Source organism: Perna viridis, chromosome 5 (genome assembly GCF_037379345.1).
Source record: "Perna viridis isolate PV_CMFRI_1.1 ecotype Kerala chromosome 5, ASM3737934v1, whole genome shotgun sequence".
Lineage (NCBI taxonomy): Eukaryota > Metazoa > Mollusca > Bivalvia > Mytilida > Mytilidae > Perna > Perna viridis.
The window spans coordinates 4,113,660-4,134,314 of record NC_142449.1 but is presented as its reverse complement, the minus strand read 5'-3'; the positions used below and the strand labels follow the sequence as shown (position 1 = coordinate 4,134,314).

Genomic DNA, 20,655 nt, shown 5'->3' with positions numbered 1-20,655 from the left:
TCTTTCAGCTCTGTAAAATTTTACAAAATGAAAATTGTTAATAGTTAAAGAAATTTTGACAAAAATGACAACTATTGCTTTAAGGGGCATAAACAAAGTATATATATTGTAACTAAAGATACCGGTAAATAACAAACTCTTTTTTCCTAGGTCTTTCACCAGAAGATATTGATGTTCTCCGTGACCTCATTTTGAATCCATCCACCCAAGAAGTTGTCACACCATCACAAGGTATTTCTAAAATAAGATTATTTATTTCATCAACTTTTTGGGCTTATAAATAACTTGGTTTCAACATCCACATGTTTGCTGTTCTGATATCAAATATCAAGAGTGCTTTGAAAACAACTGAACAATTCATGACAATTTTCTGATAGGATCTGCCAAAAGTGCCTAAAATTAAGTCTCATATAGTAAAATGGACTCAGCCATTGACTTAGATAGAAGATAGCAACAGGGTACCCATGATGTGTTTCTTATTTATACTTACACATAGTAAACCTTTTACAAAAACATTACTGTTACACTAAAATTTTTTTTTATCTTGTATCATTCACAGATGACCTGTATGAAGTAGAGGAGATACTAAAGACACGAATGAGAAAAAAAAAGAAAAGAAGTTTATGTAAAGTGGAAAGGATTTGATGAGCCTTCATGGATCAACCATTCAGATCTAGTTGATGTCCATGTATAAGAACTTAACTAGTTTAACACTTAAAAACATTTAACTGCTTTGTATTGTGGTTTAACATGTTGATACATGTATATTTGTTATAGGCTAAAAAATATTGCATTTCACTTAGGTCAGCATCTTTAGAAATAAATATACATTCTTTGCAAAAGTTCCTCTAAATTACACAAATATTAACATTTTTTTTACTATATTTCATAATCAGAAAACTTTTTTACTTTTTATAATGGTTAAAAACAAACATCTTATAAGGGATGGTACAGCTTGATTTATGGTACGGGGTTTGCCAATCATCGAATACCTAGTGGTGACCTGTAGGGGTTATTTGTTCATTGCTGGCATTTGGTGAATAACTATCTCATTGGCAATCATACCACATCTCCAAATTTTAATATATATATCTTTTCTGGATTAAGCATTTAAAAAAAATGTTTAACCTTAATTTTAATAATTAGTTTGGAAGTCACTGTGTCCCATTGTATTTAGTTAAGGTGGTCTTTCGGACACCTACCAATGCACCAGACCCATAAAACAGTGCATGTCAAATACGATGTTTTTATCAAAGAAGGTTTTGTACTATCCTTGCTCTTGAACTTCGATTAGAAAAGTTATACCTTAAGATAACAAAATACAAGGAATTAATGAAGAAAAAAAACAACAGTAGAAAGATACTGGTAAATTCACCAATGAATCGAATGAGTGTCAACAAGAAACACTCCTGTTTCGAGTATGTTTAAACTTTGAGGTTAGAAAATGAGTACATATGAAGTAAAAGACAATTATCCTATCAGTGTACCTGGTATGTGCTCCCATTTTTAGTAGAATCCAGGTTACTCATTTACTTTTGTTTCTATGTACTTGTTAATTTTGTTGTTTTGTTCCTTGTCAAGTAATTATCCGTGGATTATGTTCTTTCTCCAGGAGGGGGGCACTCCAATACTTCAATATGCCTGGTTTAGATTATTTCCCATTGTCTTATAGTGTTAGTGCATTATTATTTTTTTAAAATAGAATTGCAATGCTTCTGTATTTTGTATTATAACCATTTTATTATATTATGGAAAAACACATGTATTAAAACTATTATCAGCAACCATATAAAGAATTATTGAAGATTTTACAATAATAGCAGGAACAATATCATTGGGTGCCAAAAATACAAATAAAACAATGCAAATCAAGAATCTAGGATGGTTCCCTCAAATTTTATGACAATCTTAGGATGAGAATCAGAGCCAAACACATTATATGTCTAAAATACTTGGATCTTACTTAAAAATACTGAATTATTTAACTTCATAATCATGTAAACGATCATTTGTTGAATAGAAGAAATTTGTGGACTATGAAATTTTTTTGGAACTAAGCATAATAACTTTTTACTTGATCAAATATTAATTAATTTTCACTAATTGTATCATAAAGGACTAGTAACTATGAAATATTTCTTATTTTCATTTGAAGAATGTGATGAACAGTAATGACATAATATATCCCAATGTATTCCTATCTAAATTATAATACTCTCATAACTCTTCATCAAAAACATCTTTAATCTTAAACTACGCTTTAGAGTAAATGTTTTTGCCTTGATGACATGTTTTAAAATATGATAATTATAGAATGTTTCACATATAGATTATCCATATCAATTGTTTTAAGTACATATCTCATAGATAGATATCAAGTTTGGAGAGGCTGTTCATGTACAAAATAGCCAAATCCTATGATATATGTAGCACAACATCAACTTTCTCCCACTGAAATCCTTGTTCAAATGAAATGTTTATATCATATGTACTGGTATGTCAAATGGCATAAAGATTTGAACTAGACAATGGATAGCTCAGAACATGATTTTCCCTAACAAAACCACCACATTTTGCACAAAGTAAAGAATTATCTCCAAATTTGACAATGGATTTCATTGCTTTCTACATAATTTATTTCTATGTAACTGTTACAGTTAGTGAATTATTAAAAAAAAACACATTACGCTTTGCAAAAGGATGCCATTGTCATATGAATCTGATGAAAACTTATTGAAAAAAACATGTGTAATGTGCCATCCACTGCCTAATGTTTGCATGGACACCTGTTTGATTAAAAAGATACAATACAGAGATATAATATAAGTTAGACATCACAACTTTTTAGGAAATTGGACACATTTCTAACATGGCTGGAGGATAAAACAAGCAGCCAATTCAAATTATTGAACATATATATACTGAAATTCACAGAAAATCAATAGTACGATTTGCTATAATACTGAGAATCTATTTTTGTGATTCAACAAAATTTTAGCTTTTAAATTTGAAAAAAGCAAACATTTATAGACTTTTTCAAACGCTACATGAAAAAGCTAATTAGAATTGAACATTATAAAATGACATAAGTGGAGCATTTCCGGCTCTAAAAGATCTGCACAAGAGCTGGATATTACAAATCGTAGGCCCTAAACATATTTTGCATTTTCCTAAGTAGGTAAAAAAGTTTCATTTTCTTGTCCCCAAGTGACAAACTGCTTCATTGAATAGATGTAACTGGATTTTGTCAGAAATATTTACTAATGTATAATAGAAAACAAACAATCAATCAAGCAGTCACTACAACAACACAATACAAAAACCTAGCTTATAGTTATAAATCCAATATCATTAAACAATCTGTTCAAAATGCACATATAATAAATCATCATAGACCATCATTCTTGTAGGCATCCTCATTGTCATCTTCGATGTCATCGTAATCATAATCATTGATGTCACTGTCATCACAATCATCAACATCATCATACATATTATCATCATCATCAACATAGACATCACCACAGAGATCATCATCATAAACATCATTATCCTCACTTAATTTTAAGTCCTCCAAGAATTCATCTTTCTCCTTAACAGAAAAAACATGCCCAAAATCAAGTTCCAAATCCACCATTTTATAAAATGAGGTAGCAACATTGCCAACATCAACAAAAGATGAGAAGCAGTTTGTCAAATCTTGAAGTTTACTCTTAAGAAGAAGGCCTTCTTTTAATAATGATGATCTTTGCCCTCCAGTTGTATTTCCTATAGCCTCTAACAGTACCTCATGCTGTAATCTATACCAATTTTGGCATGATGACATTTCCATTCTTACAAGGCATCGTTCCTCTTCAGCTCGCTTGATCATTTAAATTATTGTTTTTCAAGTTTTCAAAGGAGAAAATTGTATAACGCCATGTCCCATAGGGCTCATGAAATACAGAACATTGATAGTGGATTTGACCAATAAAGTATAATGAATATAAAAAAATCTATATTGACTTAATCAATACTTGCTTTTTGTAGGTTGTATCTTTTGCAATCTGTTCATCAGTGAGGGATTCTCTGAAAATGATAATGCATCATATATATCTAAAATGTTACACGCCACACTTTGCACTACTTATCTGTAAAATTAAAAAAAAAATTCACTATATTGGCAAAAACCATAGGAAGAAGGCTTAGAAAAAAAAAATAAAAATATAGGGATGTCATCAGCATTTCCTGATCTTCTATTTAAATTTTAAAATCCGAGAACTTAACATAATATTTGAAATTTCAAAGTCAATAGATGGTGACTGTGGGCTTATGCATGTAATGGATACAGATTTGTGGTAACGTGAGGCTAATTCATACCAAACATGATTGATTTAGCATAAATGGTTTACATGAAACTGACTATGTCATTGTTTAGTTATCATGGATATTATTACTTTTGTTGTTGTGGCCTTCTACAGCTTACTTAGAAGTGTGTTTACACTTGTTAAAAAGACATTTTGGTGATCTTTGCATTTATTATTTTGTTTTTAGGTTATCAGTGGTGCATTTATGTTTTAACATATCCATTGTTTTCTACTAATCAGAAAACTAAAGATGAAAATCTTAATTTGGGTGCTGATGCAGATGCCAACAATTAAAAGCTTAAGTCTCGCCTTTCACAACATTCATTGCAGGTGAGACAAAAATTACATGAATAGTTACCACATATTAATCTCTTCCTCTAATTTCATGCAGTATTCTTCGGTCAATGTCAGAGCAACTATAAGGAGAAGATGTACTTAAATGAAGATTGAGCAATAAAAAAAACATGTGTACCTAAGATGATAAACTATATGAAAGTCAAACAAAAAGGTAATTACATATACCTATGTATGTTGTCCAATGGATACAATTATGTTTGACAAATTCAAAACGAAAGTCCTTTTGACTACAGACAAACCTGTGTACCTGAAAGGAATTTAAGGCATATCATGTCCTAGGAGAGAATTATATTGATTTCAAGTAAAATTTAGAAAAAAACTGACATTTGTTTTTGTCTTCAATTGCAGAAAATGACAAAATAAACAAACAACTGAAATTCACTTGATATAGTCCATTTTTTACACAGTTTTAGTCACCTGTTGTGTTAAGGTATGTATTGTCATTCTATTGACAGTCACACCAGTTTGAATACAGTTAACTTTTAATATGTCGAGAAAATCTAAAAACATTACCTGTAATTAGGTTGTTTTTATACTCTCCGCAGAATTGATGAAAAAAGCGCAACAAAATCAAGTTAAGATTTTAATACTTAAAAACAATTTATGAATTTGAATTGTCTAGGTCCTGCAAACCTTTAAATTCTTTCCAAGTTGACAGGTTTCTATGTAATGGTGATGCAATAAAGCCCACATTTGTCGTAATGATGAACGTTTTGGTCAAGTAAAATTCTGTATGAGTTCTTAAACTATATGAATGTACTGTTAACAAAAGCAAATACACAAATTTGTTACACCATTTTTAACAACCCATTACTTCATCATTCCATTGTGAAATATGATTTTAAGTAATAACTTGTGTTGATTCTTTCTGTTGGTATTTTCTTAACTAAAAATATTGATTTAAAAATAGATTGATACTTACAGTTCTGGTCATTCTTAGATGATAAAGCAACTTTTACTTCCTCTGAAATCCATCTTTCAATAATATCACATGATTCACCTGTAAAAAACAGACAGATTTACTAAAATGTGCCTATGAAGATGTAATGGAAAGAAGTAAATATAAACATACTAAATTTATTGAGGTATGGATTTGAAATTTGAAAGGCATTAAACTTTAGTCACGTGTTTGGGATAAAAACATTATCGATTTCTTGCGGGACATCAGTTTATTTGATAAAATCTAAATTTGATACCGTCCTTTATTTTTCAATATTTTAAATTTTTTATCGAAGAAATGTTTCTTAGTGTATTTTACATGTCTCAGATTTACCTTTTATGTACCTTTTTATATGTAAATAGCTTTTTGTTTGAATTTCATGATTTTATGAAGAGACTTTGATCTTGCTTTTAATATTTTCATTTCGTTAAATGTTCTTGCCGTGATATGGCCCTGGTTGCCGAGACGGCATTAAACAACAGCAATCAATCAGTAACATGAACCCCATGTAATATTAACCTGGCAATGGTTTCAATAGTTCTTGCAAACTTGCACTACTTGTACTCTCAAGATGAACTGCTTTCTTAAGTTTTCCAGGAAGGATCTGGCCTGAAATATATGTTCAAATAAAATTTACTTATATCTATTCTGATTTTAACAGGCAGTAGAAACCTAGGATATCCCTTATTTCCATACAGTAAAGTGTAAATGAATCTCCAAACCATTTTAAGAAAGTTCTAAAATTGTAGTTTGGGGTATTGTTGAAATCCCACAGTAAAGTGGTAGAGTTTTCCATATACAATAAGATTTCTTTGAATAATACTGAATAAAATAATGTATAATCCCTAAATATCTATAAAACAACGATAGTCAATGACCCAAAGGATGATATTATATATTGAGGGTAATGCAACATGTGATACAGATTATATAATGCATAAATATTATAAAACATTTTATCATACATCTAAATATTAAATTAAGAGGTTTTTTCTGCCACCTTCTATGGCTGTTAGAGGGTGTTATTAGCTTAGTAAAATATATCCACTACTTAGAGATATTTTTGTGTCATCTGAATTACAAAAAAAATATAAAAAAAAAAGCATACATTAAAGTTGCCTTACCCAGGTTGTCTTTTATTTTTCTTCCATAATGTAAAAGGTCATCAGTTAAAAGGTCAATTCTGTTTTTTGGAGTCATTTCTTTTGTAATTTTAGAGAATCGTCCAAGGTCAGACCAAAGTCTCTCCAAACTTTCCCCGTCAGTTAAATCAACACCATTGGTCCTTCTTGGACTATATAATATCTTTGGTAATAAGTATAAAAAAAATCTATATACTACAAACACAATAGTGGTTCAAACTTATAATTTCACTTGTTGTGAAATCTTTTGAGAAGTTCACGCTAGAATAATGTAAGAAGAAACAATATTAGTGTGCTAAATTTGGAGATATGACCATTTGAATTTTGGAGCAAAAAGAATTTCTCAAGATTTTCCATAGGTTTTTTTCTGATTAGGTTTTATCAATTAAAAAAACCTGAAGGAATGGCAAGAGCTTCATTAAAAATTCTAGAATACCATTTTAAGGTATATTTAATCAAATTATGAATAGAAAACTGGGGTCACTGGAAAAAAACATAAATGCTATAAAATCAGAGGAGTCCTAAAATCTGACATAAAAAGATTGAACATGACAAGCCAACATTCTTAATGGAAAAGAGCTTTATATCAGTGAACAAATTAACTTAAAATCAATAAAAGTGAAAAACTTACTATTATAAATAAAAATATTGTAATAGGATAAATTAACAAAAAAACGTATATGGCCAAATGATGGAAACTTATGAAAAACTTCAGATAAATCACTTTTAAGAGAGTGTCCATGAAGTACCAAGGCAGTGGGTCTTACAAGCCAAATTTTGTTCCTAAAAAGTTCGTTCATTAGAGATTTTCTGAAAAGAAACTGTAAGAATAAAACAAACAACATAAAAACCAAGAAAAGGAAAGAAGCTAATTCTTTGATCTGTTCACAATTTACTGTAACTGATTTGTTATGGAACCGAGACTTCTGATGCATACAGACCTGTTCTCTATGGCGGTGTAAGAGTTTTACATTTCATTGCACGTAAACTAAATTAGTGGGATAAAATTTGTTCTGTGGTATGTATATAGCAGGATCTGGACTCTATTATGAATTCTACATGGGTGGTCTCTTTAAAGTATAATCAAACAAATTACCTGACAATCCACTTTATGACCATAAGAATGGAAAATAGGGATAGAAAACTTCACTTTCTCCAGGAGTGAAGAATCAGCTTGTTTCTGAAAAACAATAATAATAAGTAAATAAAAAATGTTTGAATTATGATTTAGCAAGGTCATGTACATTCTAGCGGTAATACACTTCAGGCAAGTAAATGTAATTTAGAAACTTATTTTTCATAAACTAAAAGATAGGGCATCTAATTGGACATTAAATAATACCCCACTATGTTTTTTTTCCAATTGGGCATGTTTGAAAGTAAATAAAAAGATTTGCAAAATTGTGGACATCATTTTTTAAGTATCAGTCTTTCTAAAAATCAGACAGAAGGTGATTCATGCATGTCCAGTTGTATTTCTTGTTCAAAAACAGCTACATTATTAGATAATCATTTGGTTGTTGTGCTTTTATAATAAAAATTACACAGATTGTACATTAATTTGGAACGTTGAAAGATATCATTCTTGATTTGATATAATTTGGTTAATTTTCTAAAAAGTGCAGATCTAAATCCAGAAATCATATCGTGAAAGTATAGCATACCGGGTATGTAGACTGAAAAAGCATCGTATGGTTGGTAGGTTTTTCGAGAACATGAATCACTTTACATGAATCTGAAATTTATGTGGACAGGTACTTAATCATTGTAAGATGATATACTTATAAATGTGGCTGAATATGCTTAACCATTCATTTCATATTCTAAAAAAACAACAAAAACAATATAATTTCCAGTCATGCAGTGGGTTAAATATGTAGGCATCTCATACCACGTTCTTTTGCCTACATTCATTCAGCCAAAAATACATTGTATAACAATTCCAAATTTCAGTTGAATGAATTATGTACTATAGTTTGCATATAAACTGACCTTCAAATGATTGTGTAAGCTACATGCAATATCATACATGATATGAATTTGATGGGGATTTTCTGATGAAGATCTTTCATCCTCTAACAACTTCTTCAGGAAGAACACAGAATAACCAAGCCTATAAACCAAATATACAGCTCAGAAAAAAAGATTATTATTTTACTTTTTGACGGTTGAAATTTAATTTTCCAAGGTAGGTATATAGCAAAAATAAATTGATATTGTTTGAGTAAGTTAAACTATTGCCTTTGGAACAATTTTCATCCAAAGTAACTGAAAAAATTAGGCATTAGAAGGAAGACAACTTGAATATTACATGGTTTCAATTGTTTTTTTGGCAATGTCGCCTGAACATTTGTTAATGATCGTTTTGTTTGTTTGGTCAATAGGATATTTAATTTTACTAAACACTGTTGGAATTAATTTCTATTTCTTTTAAAACTGATAATGACCTCTACAAAACATAATTCTATGCTATATGATACCAAGAACAAAGACTATTGTTATTTATTGAATTAATAATACCTTTCGCCATGTTTAAGACTGAAGAAATATTTTGGAAATTCGTGCCTGCAAGTTGATCCAAACACTGCAGTTTCAGTTAATTTCTTTGTTTTGTTTTTAGAACGAAGGTTAGTTCCTGCCTGAAATTCACTACAGTCCTAAAATAAAAACAGAGAAAATCTATGAAATCATAATTAATGATTATAATATCATTCAACTTAAATATTTTTAGCAAATGATATAGTCAATATTGATATGGCAATTTTTTTCCATAGTAAAGACGACATAAAAACTCCTTAAAATATATTTTGCCGTCTATATACAAAACAAATTTAAATATCAGCATTAGTAAATGCTAATTACATTATAGTCTAACTATTAAAATAGTAAATGTTTTTTGTAACGAAACAAAATGTATACCACATTTTGCTTCTTCTTATCAGTACTGTAGTCTCCAATGAATTCATCGACATCAATTTGGTTGAGAAAAAATTTCTCTTGATGCTTTGGCTGTTCCCACTGTTTACCAGCTGAGCTTTTCCTTACTAATGGAAAATCAGCATCGAAGCTGTAAATCTTGGGCTCTGTCTATAAATAGTTATTGAGGATAAATAATGATGTGTACATTACAGTATTAATTATTCATTGTAAATAAACTTTTCATACATTAAACATCAATGCTAAACATTTACTACTATTTCCTGCCATTGGTTCATTTCACATCAAAAGTTAACTAGAATTAAAGCGAGTACTGGTCACAAATGGATACCCTACATCCTTCCCTGACCGACTTATCTCTCCTTAGAAAATGCTAAGATAAAATTGTTTTCTTATAAAATTGATGTCCAGTCATAGGAATCCTAACGTTCAATCTTTTAGTTACATTATCCTCCCTTGATGGAACAGCTGGGAAAAATTCCTAACATCATACTAATATCATGTTTAAAGCAAAAAAAATGTTTTGATCTATTTTGTTTTTATATTAATTTGTAACTCAAAATACATATGACTGTATTTTGTTTTGATTTATTTAAATTAGCATCAATTTTCAATGGTTTAGAAATGCTGAATGTGTGAGGAAGGTATATATATAAAACATTGATAAAAACGTTTACAAATGAGAAAAGTTGGTAAATTTTGTACTGCTGTTAAGAACTATAGTAAATTAAAATGCTTAAAATAAAAACTTACAGAAAAACAGGCTGGACAATTGGTTCCATCATCTAAATTCTTACATAAGTTGTTAGGCTGTTCTGTCCTATGAAAAAAGTTACGAAACTCGGAAAATGTTTCTGATATGAGAACTTTGTAGATGTCTTTTATCTGAAAAAAAATGTTTGTATGGATAATTAATTGAAAAACAAAAAATTCGTAACTATTTAAATGAAAATGAAAACATTAACAGCTTGTAAATTACAATAAACCTAATCTTTAGTAAGATATTCATCAATGCATTATATTTTATTTGTGACCTTAGCAACCCTCAAGACTAAACACAGTGATGCTCCAGACTCCACATAGACATATCTGCTTAGCCAAATCACTAAATGTAGGACTTACCTAGAAAAAAATTGTATCTGGAACACACAGATTCCAAGACACAGATGATATCCCTCGCACATGAATGATTTGTCTATTGACACTTGGGAAATTTAATAAATAAACAACTTTTCACTGAGCTGCTAAGCTGCTCAGTAAATTTTTATCAATCCTCCATAGACAAATGGCATGCTTGAAGAACATATATAGATGAAAATATTTTGACAAAGGTTTATACTTAAAAAAAATAGTATTGGATCAAATACCATCGCTATAAATATGTACACTTTCCCACTGTTTCATATTGTGTGAAAATTGGAAAACAACCCCCACCCATCCTTTTTATAAATAAAATTTATGTAACTAAAAAATGAAAGAACAGCATACTTTTCTGTTATAGACTTCCACTTTGATTGTTATTATATTATTATAAATCTATGTCGGTAATTTATTTCATTCCAAGATGAGCAAATTTAGGTTGAAAAGTAGAAAAACAATTATTAGCATACCTGTAAATTTGTATAATTCTTGTGTTGCTTAGAACACCTAACCTTCAATGCCTCACAGAAACCTTTTACTGAAACATGACATTCCAAAGTAGCCTGTTCAACCATTTCAAAAGTTCAAGTTTTGGAAATTTGTGGATGATGGCCACAAACCATATCTAATTAAAGTAACAGCCTCCTTCTCACATTTACAGAACAGTAAATTTCTGTTATGCTGTCTTCCTGGAAAGAGCATGGACAAAGTTAAAAAATAGGTCAATATCATCTTTTTATTCAGATCCAGAAGTTAAATAGCAAATAATTTAAACTTAGTAATTAATTCTAGATTTTGCAATGGAAACACAGTACTTTTTTACCCTAGAATAATGCAGAAGCTCATAAACCATTATGTATACATTATAAAACATCTTTGAAACTTTCCAAAAAAGCAAATACTAGTACAGCAAATACTAGTATAGCAATCTTTTAAAAGATGTAAACCATGTTTAACAAGTCAAGACTCAAAAGAAGCCATTCTAATTTACCTTTGTCATCCACAATAACTATACTTTTAAGGTAGGTTGTGGAACAACCATGTCCCTTTGTTCTCCAGGTAGGAGTTCCCACAAATGTTCCATTCTAATAAAAATTTTGTGCAGAATTAGACGAAATTCAATTTTCATGATAACAAAACTTATATTTTAAGATAAACTTATTATTTTTCCCATTTATTTTTATGGGAAAAGTCTAAGAAATTTATGAAAAATGTATAAAGAAAGTTCATAATTTAAATTCTTTCCTTTTAGTCCAGTTAAAATGTTCAGAATCAAATGCATAGAATTAATCCCTATATAAACACAAAAGTTTTTTTTGTTCTTTTTTATTGATTTTATGATAAGTATGATACTTTGACAGAAGTTTTTTACCTAATTATTTTACATATGCTGCCCATGATTATGTAACATATGTAGTTATGAAGGGTATATTGAAATCTTTGGGTATTTTCAATTACAGAAAATTCACATTTTCTGGCACTTCCATCATTTTGAATAAAAAAATAGTCCTTTTTACATACATCTGCCAACAATTTATCAACAATTTTGCCTTAGTTAAAAGAATATTCATAAATCACAAATTTTCGATCTTTATGATCTCGAAAATCAGGTATATGGTTTACAATTAAGTTTCTAAATATAAGTTGTTTTTTGGTAAAAGACACGAAAACTCGTTTTTAGTTGTAGATGAGCCTATAATTAATTTAAAAAAATGTCTACTATTGCTATATTTTATTTATCAGGCATAGTTATCTCCACTATTCAATGTTCATTTTTTTATAATTATTTGGGGTATGTGCTTGTTGGATTTTTTTTTATATTCTCGTTCTGTGTTTAGGCACGAACCATTTTCTGATGGTGGGGGGGATTTCCTAATTTTAAAATATTTTATTTCAGACAAAAAGAAAATTGGAATTTTTTTTCACACTTTCAGCAAAAATTTTAATTTTTTTTTTTGAGAAACTAATCTATTTTTTTTTTAATTCCTGAAATGTATGCTTTTTGATCTCTGCAAGAGCAATATCCCAGCGTATGCTTATAGAAAAAATGCATATTATAAAGCACATGGTTCAAGGTGATATTTTATTACGGTAATATGAAACAATTTTGTCTATAGCCTTGTCTTGGTTTTGATGAGCATAGTTTCTGTAGGCCAGTTCCTGCACTATGGTACTCCCTTAGACCATCATAGAGACACCAAGATCCTTGAATTGTCATGTTGCAATTAAAATGTCCTCCATTTCCGTATGTTATCGCGAGCAAGGAATACCTGAAAAAACCTGTAAATACATATTCAAACATCTTTTTGCATTATTTTTGTTTTGTTTCAGAGAAAATCAGGTTTGAACAGTGACAACAAATGATCCCTAGAGATATTTAGCGTCAATAATAATAGTTCTACAATGTAAATTACACCATAATATATGTATACATGAATGAGTATAAAGTGATATTAATAAAACATAGGTAAAAGCTACGTGACAATCATCTTAGCTAAACTATTTAATATAATAAAGCTGAACATATAATTATGAAGAAAAAATCACTGAAAGGTCTTGTGTTTCAGCTAGAGAAAAGGGGATTGTAAGGAAAAAAAAAAATAAAAAACAAGAAAAAAGTAGAGAAGAGGAAAACTCGAGCAGTTTTAAAATGTGGTAGACCAGAAAAACAAAACAAAGTTCAAACAGACAATATTTCCTGCTTCCTAGTAAAAAAACCAACAGATAGAGAAAACATTCAAAAATGTTTATGTTCCGCCATTGTCTTGCATTGCTTGGAAGACTATGTTTTAGATATTTACAATATTTCCCTTCATTTCTAGTCAAAATCACATGTTGTGATCTACTTTTTTGTTTTTTTCTTTTGAAATATAAAAGTGTTATGTTTTTCTTTCAGTTTTGTGTTTGGTATTTATTGATTTTGTGTTCAGTTCATATCCAATCATTAAATTTATGGTACAATCATTCAGTATATTACAAAGGTTAGGTGCAAAAAAAACCAGAAAATAATCAAGAGATTATAAATCCAAGGTATAAAAAGAATGGAAATTGGGAATATGTCAAGGAGACAACCACTCAACCAGGAATGGATAATCGACAGCCTAAGGCGACCTATATATCTTCAATGAACGGTAGCCTGCAAATTAGATAAAACAACCAACATGCATATATACAAACGCATATAAAGCACACAAAAAACTAAAATTAACAACGACTAAAAAACATGAGTAACATGGATCCCTATAGAAAATAAACTAAAAAAAGTTAACACATGGTAAATTTAATAACTATATTTAATGCACTGAACACACTTCTTCTTCTTCATCTTCTTCTTTTTCATTTTCTTCTTCCTCCTCTTCTTTTTTTCTGATTTATCAAATCTTTTTTTTTTTTTTTTTTTTTTTTGAAAATTCTGAATTATTTTATTTTTTTTCAGCTCTTTTCAAAATATTTGTATTTTTTTTAATCAAAATTTGAATTAATATTTTGTTTTGAAAAAAAATCCCAGCCCCCCCCCCCCACCATAAGAAAATGGTTCGTGCCTGATTTGGATCATAATGCTATAGATATAGACAATAAAGTGGAATGACTAACATAAAAATGATATATGGATGAGGCTTAGAACTGCGGGAAAAGTGAGGCTATGTCATACATTTACATAGGTTTGGGCTGAATTCGTATATCAAAGTTTTTATCAAGTAAATACACTGTTACCGTCTTTAGACTGCAACAACATTTTAAAAGAAAATTGACATTAAAAGCAAGAAAAACTACTTCTTTGTATTTAAAGGGGACAACATCCTGGCAACTTAAAAAAATAAAGCATTCATAATGTCAATGCATTTTGACTGCTCATATAGAAAGGTTGAAGTATATAAGTACTCATATATTTTCTGTTGCAATATTTTAGATTAAGGGTAAAATTTCGCTGCATTGACTGGACTATTCTTAAGCCAGGTCAGCACACAAAGTAATAATTAATATTTATATAATTTATTTCATTTACACATATAGTGATTAATGAACATGCACTGTACTCTTTGGATGACAAAACAATTAACAGTTTTCATATTTTTAAATTATTATTCACTATTAATTACAGATCCTCTATATACAAAATTTTATCAGCAAAATTAAAATACGTGTATTTCTTCTTGTGTCAAAAATTGATTTTGTAATTTTCATTATCTTCTTTAATTATTCAAAAACATGTAAATGAGGTTGCTGGTGTCTTTTAAGTAGGCAGCCCTGACATATAACTTCCCAGTTAGCAGTCAGTACATCTATAAAATTGGATGCACTCATCGCCACAACTTTCACATTCATCAGATTATGGAGCCTCTGAATTTATGAAAGTATTATAGAGATCATCTCTTAAAAATTTCCAATCTTGGAGGGATCCTTCTTTTAATGTATTATATCGTGATTTACATGCACCTAAAATAAATATGTAAAATATTTCTAATAAAAACACATATCCACAGCAATTTGAACCCTGTGTCTTAAATAAAAAAAGACATAGAGTTAATGTTTGTTAAATAGACATTGTGGACTAACATGTATGACTTACATATACAGTAAACATAATAATAAAAATGATGTATAATAAAATTAAAGCTTTGCTAAGCAAAGCGTGATATGAAAGCAGCCTGCTAAAACTTGTATACTAGGACTAATGCATGCACAATATTAAGTTTTTTGAAAAATTTTTACAATGATGGAGTGACAAAGTATTTTTGACACCTAAACTGTTTTGGATAATCAATTGGTAATGCATTATTTTTATTCAATCACTCAGAAACTATCTTAATTATAACGGTATGGACCATTTGAACTCTTTAACCTCCTCAATGGTTAACTATTTGTAGACATACTTCTATTTAAAGACTCAATGTAAAAAGAAAATATTTTTTAATTGTCGAAATAAGATGAAATGAAAATGTAGTATAGTCATATTTGATTAAAAATCAAAATGATATTTTTTAGTTGTATTTTCATGATTTTATCATTATTATTTTATTTCAGTGGTATTAGTTTCATAAGATTTTTCATGTTGAGCCTCAGTATTGTTAATTGGTCTTCATCTAGGATCTTTGGTAAGTTTCCATCTACAATACTGATATGTTGATAGAAATAACCATTTTAACCTCCTCCTGCTCAAAACTTAGTTTGATGACATGCACAAACTTATATGACAGACAAATAGTGTAAATAAAAAGAGAAAAGGAACATAAACTCCTTCAATTTTGTTGGTTACTATTGTTCCTTCTTTCTAGCATTGAAATCTCTTTTAAGAACATCAAAGTTTTTTTTAAGATATAGGAGGTGCAGCAAGGTGACATCTTGTATACATGTGCCTTTGGTGTATCAAAATAGAAGCCTGAAAGCTAATTCAAAATATGTTGCAGCTATCTTCATTTATGAAAAATTTCTCTTTAAAAAATCTATAACACAGATAACCTATGGCATTTTAAATTTATGATTGCAAATTAAGGATTTTTTTCTATCTTGGCATATGGATAAGGTAGTTCTGAATGGCAGCAAATCAAATAAAAAATCATTTATTAATTGTAATGTCACAAAAATTACCATTGTTTAATCAAATATTGCATACCAACGATACTGTCCTGCGTCCACCACAGGCTTAATGGAAATTTTAAATGCTTTTAAAACATTTTGTGAAAACTGGAGGCTCAAAATAAATATTTAAAAAAAAAAGACGACTTTCTCATGCTGTAGATATAGTCAAAATCTAATTTTATTCAAGTGGATCATATTTGGAAGTTGTGAATAAATTGAATTAAAAAAAAAGGACAGGAAACTTCAAGCTATTAAAAGCAGGAAGAAAAGGACTGAAGTTCTAAAAAGTGGTAACAAGCTCCGCCTACTCTCTATTACGGTTCAAAATGTCAACAAAACAGGGTCTCTCGTGGAAAATTATCGAAAATTCAATAATAAATGTAATTTTTGTAGCAAATTTGGTATCAGCATACAGGAAAATGATTCCGGAATCGAACTAGGTAAGTGTGACATGCACAATTTCAACTTGAAAGTCATTACAAGCGCTTGAAGGGCGATACTCCGCGGTACCGCTAAATCTCCAACTTTTTGTATGGCACATCGTTCTGACCCCAACCCGACATTTCAATATCCAAATAAAAAAGAGGAGGATTGCAGGGTCGGACTAGACAAATATGTTGTCGTACCATCAGACAAAGCCCAAAACAACATTGTTTTTGTCTGCAAAACGATCTACATCCAATGTTTATTATCAGAGGTAGACGTAGAAAATAATAGCAGTGATATTACCTATACTGCTACCACTCTCTCCAAAGAAGAGATTATGGAAAACCATAAATCTGTGTTATCCTTTTTGGTCCCTCTACCAAGGACGATGATTGTGATTTACCGTCTATGTACTGGATTCCTAAACTCCACAAGAATCCATACAAACAAAGTTTCATAGCTAGATCTGCAAAATGTACCACCAAACCTCTTTCAAAACTTTTAACTTCTATACTCACAACTGTCAAAGAGGGTCTGCAGTCTTACCACAACACTTGTTACTCCCGTAGTGGTATTAATTCAATGTGGATCCTGAAAAATTAGAAAGATCTTTTGGAGACAATCAGTTCAAGACTATTATCTGTATATAATAGCATTAAAACCTATGATTTTTCAACACTGTATACTTCTATTCCCCATACTCAGTTAAAATCCCGACTTAAAAACATTATACATCGTTGTTTTTCCAAAAAAAGATGGTACACCTAGATACAAATATATAGTTCTTGGTAGAGATTCCTCATCCTTTGTAAGAAATAATTCCAAATCATCTTCCAAATATACAGAGGAAGATGTTTACAAAATGCTGGAATTTTTAATCGACAACATATTTGTCCAGTGTGGTGGACGTGTTTTTCAACAAACAGTCGGCATTCCAATGGGAACAAATTGTGCTCCTTTACTTGCTGACCTATTCCTTCACTCTTATGAGGCTGACTTTATAGCTGATCTGATCAGAAAGAAAGAATATCGTTTGGCTAGATCCTTCAATCTCAGTTTCCGCTATATAGATGACGTATTATCTTTAAACAATCCCAATTTCAGGGATTTGATACATCACATCTACCCAAAAGAACTTGAGATAAAGGATACTACAGACACTGTGAAGTCAGCCTCATAGAAACTTAGAAATCGATGGTAAATGAAAACTATTGACCAAACTTTACGACAAACGTGATGACTTTTCATATAGAATTGTCAACTTTCCTTTCATCTGTGGCAACATCCCTTCGGCACCTGCGTATGGAGTGTTCATATCACAACTCATACGTTATGTCAGAGCTTGCCGAAACTACGCAGACTTTTTGTATTGCGCTAGAACTCTAACAAAGAGGCTTCTGGAACAGGGTTATGTTGCTACAAGATTGAAGTCATCACTACAGAAGTGTCATGGTCGTCATCATGAACTCGTGTATCGTTATGGTGTATCCATCTGCACCATGAAAACTGATTTATTCAACGGGTCATAGTTTTCCTTTCCTCGTTTGTCTTCCCGGACTTGACTTTTATGAGCAACTCGGCGGGTGTTTCTAGAAAAGCAGAGGACGCTGACCCTACTGGTGCACCTGGTCCATGCTTCCAGTTTTTAGTGGAGTCCGAGTTGCTCATTTGCTTTTGTTACTTTGTATGTATGATTTTAGTTACTTTATGTTCTTTGTTGTGTATGTCTGTTTTCCATATCTGGTCTTTGTCCCTGGATTACATTCTTTTGATTACCGCTATAACCTTGGTTCCCTTGATTACTCTTTCAAGTACATTTCAATACATCTATACAGAATATCAGTTGAAACGTTACGGATAAAGAATAAAAAGGACAGGAAAACTTATTTGTAAATAAACAAGTCAAAAGAATAAATTCTTAAACATACCCGCTTCTTCTTGTACAAGTACATTTTCTTCATATGGTATTCTCTCTTCAATATGACAATCTACAGCTAACTGTTGTACACTAGACGTGGACGGTTGTCCAAATGGCGCGACTAAATCGTTTTCAGCACTGAGGGATCGGTAAGTCAATGATCTTGTTCTTGTTGTGGCCTTTCTCTTACCAGTGTAGTGAACAGATGTGGTTTTCACCTTACGTTTACGGATTAATACCATTTTGAATTTTAAATTCCATGATGACATCAACATAATTAAAACAAAACGAAATAAAAAGTTCTACAAATATGGCGCCTGTGATGACAATATTCCGAATGACGAAGAAGACTTGCATAACTTAAAGTTAATTGTCCAGTTCATAAAAGACACAAAATGCCATGTACAAAAAAAACTCCAACCTGTTGTTACTGTTAATAGCGGTAATCTTGTGTTAGCCGCTATTAGCGTTAATATAAATACTGTACAGTATGAAAGTCTGTCTTCAATAGCACTAGTAGCAGACTAACAACACTAATAAATATCCACCGATAGTGGCTAATATTACAGGAACGGGTGAAATTTCAAAATTTCAGAATTTTCCTCTTTACACCCGTAATTGTCTTCTTTTTCGGAATTCTGTAGTTTAAACAAGCTTTTATGTGATACAGCGCATTAATATTATGTCTAAGCTTCAAAATGAGCCTAAGCAATAAATATTTGAACATTTTCATGCCTTGTTAGGTGGGAAAATGCCACCCCTACCCATGAACAAAATTGTATCTAACATATCTTCTCATTTCAGGCGCCATTTTTTTCAGTTTCAATGTGACAATAATGAGTCTTTCACAAAAAGTGCAATTTTCGGAATTTAATATTGTTAAATATTTTTTTAATTTTTAACATGGTTCTGTCTTTATGTAATTGAATTTAGTTGTATTACTAAATTTGACAGAAATTCAATGTCAGATCCAGACATTTACAAATCGGGCCATAAACCAGGGTCCAAAATTATTTAATTTATCATTTCAGTATGCAAATTAATATCTTACGTCTATGAAGGCATTTAAAATTTTATTTCAAGAGTTTTCAGTCTCAGTTTCAATTTGAAATGCAAATTCAGAAGTACGTGCATAAACACAATAGTGTCAAAAATTGTTGTTACGAAATTATCCAATGATACATAAATATTAGCGAATAAAGTGGCAAAATCCGTTGTGAGTTTGTTATGTTCTATGGCTTTTAGATATTGGCGTTTTCCCTCGCTTTGTTATTGTTTGCTGCCTTTTTGATTGGTAGCTTGATCGGGCTTTTTGTTTGCCGGCTTATTGTTCGTTAGCTTGGTAAGTATGACCTAAAGTTTAAATACTAAACTGTCCTCGGGAGTCTGTGGTCGAGTGGTCACGGACGCCGAGATCAGAGTTCGTATCCATCATAAGATGTAATTTAACTTGACCTAAATATTGTGATACCGGGTTTCCTTATACAGATTTTTCTTTTTAAATTGCTGAAAGTTGGTTTCAGAATCGGAAAAAACCCAAAATCACGAAATCTTGTATACTATGGCTTTAGTTTAATAACCGCATAAAAGGAGTTACATTTTTCGATCAGTATTTTTCCTTTAAATTTCATGAATTCAGGGGGCGTAAATAGAATCGATTACCGAGCGAAGCGATGCAAGAAAGTTTTAGGTGTGCACTTTGTGAAAAATCAAGGTATTTTGCAAACCAAAATCCCAATGTTTTTTGTTTTTGCTTTTTTGGGGGAGGGGCATTTTAATTATAAAAAGAAACAGCATCAAACACAATCATGACCTTGCCTCTACTATTAAAACACAACCTAACTATATAAATCATTATCATAATAGTCG

General features: G+C 30.5%; 1 protein-coding gene and 1 pseudogene across 5 annotated transcripts in view; one reads left to right on the top strand and one right to left on the bottom strand.

Annotated features, from left to right (window-relative positions):
• Positions 1-1,349, top strand: part of LOC148615661 (uncharacterized) — a 191,876-nt gene extending 190,527 nt beyond the window's left edge. For all 5 annotated transcript variants that reach the window (XM_088582139.1, XM_088582140.1, XM_088582142.1 and 2 more), the window contains 2 exons: positions 151-231; positions 560-1,349. In XM_088582139.1, coding sequence (XP_088438265.1) covers positions 151-231; positions 560-645 — 167 coding nt within the window. In that variant the 3' untranslated portion in view covers positions 646-1,349. The remainder of the gene's footprint in view (positions 1-150; positions 232-559) is intronic.
• Positions 1,350-3,306: 1,957 nt separating this feature from the next.
• LOC148615660 (uncharacterized) lies at positions 3,307-19,028 on the bottom strand (annotated as a pseudogene).
• Between the last annotated feature and the right edge of the window lie 1,627 nt (positions 19,029-20,655).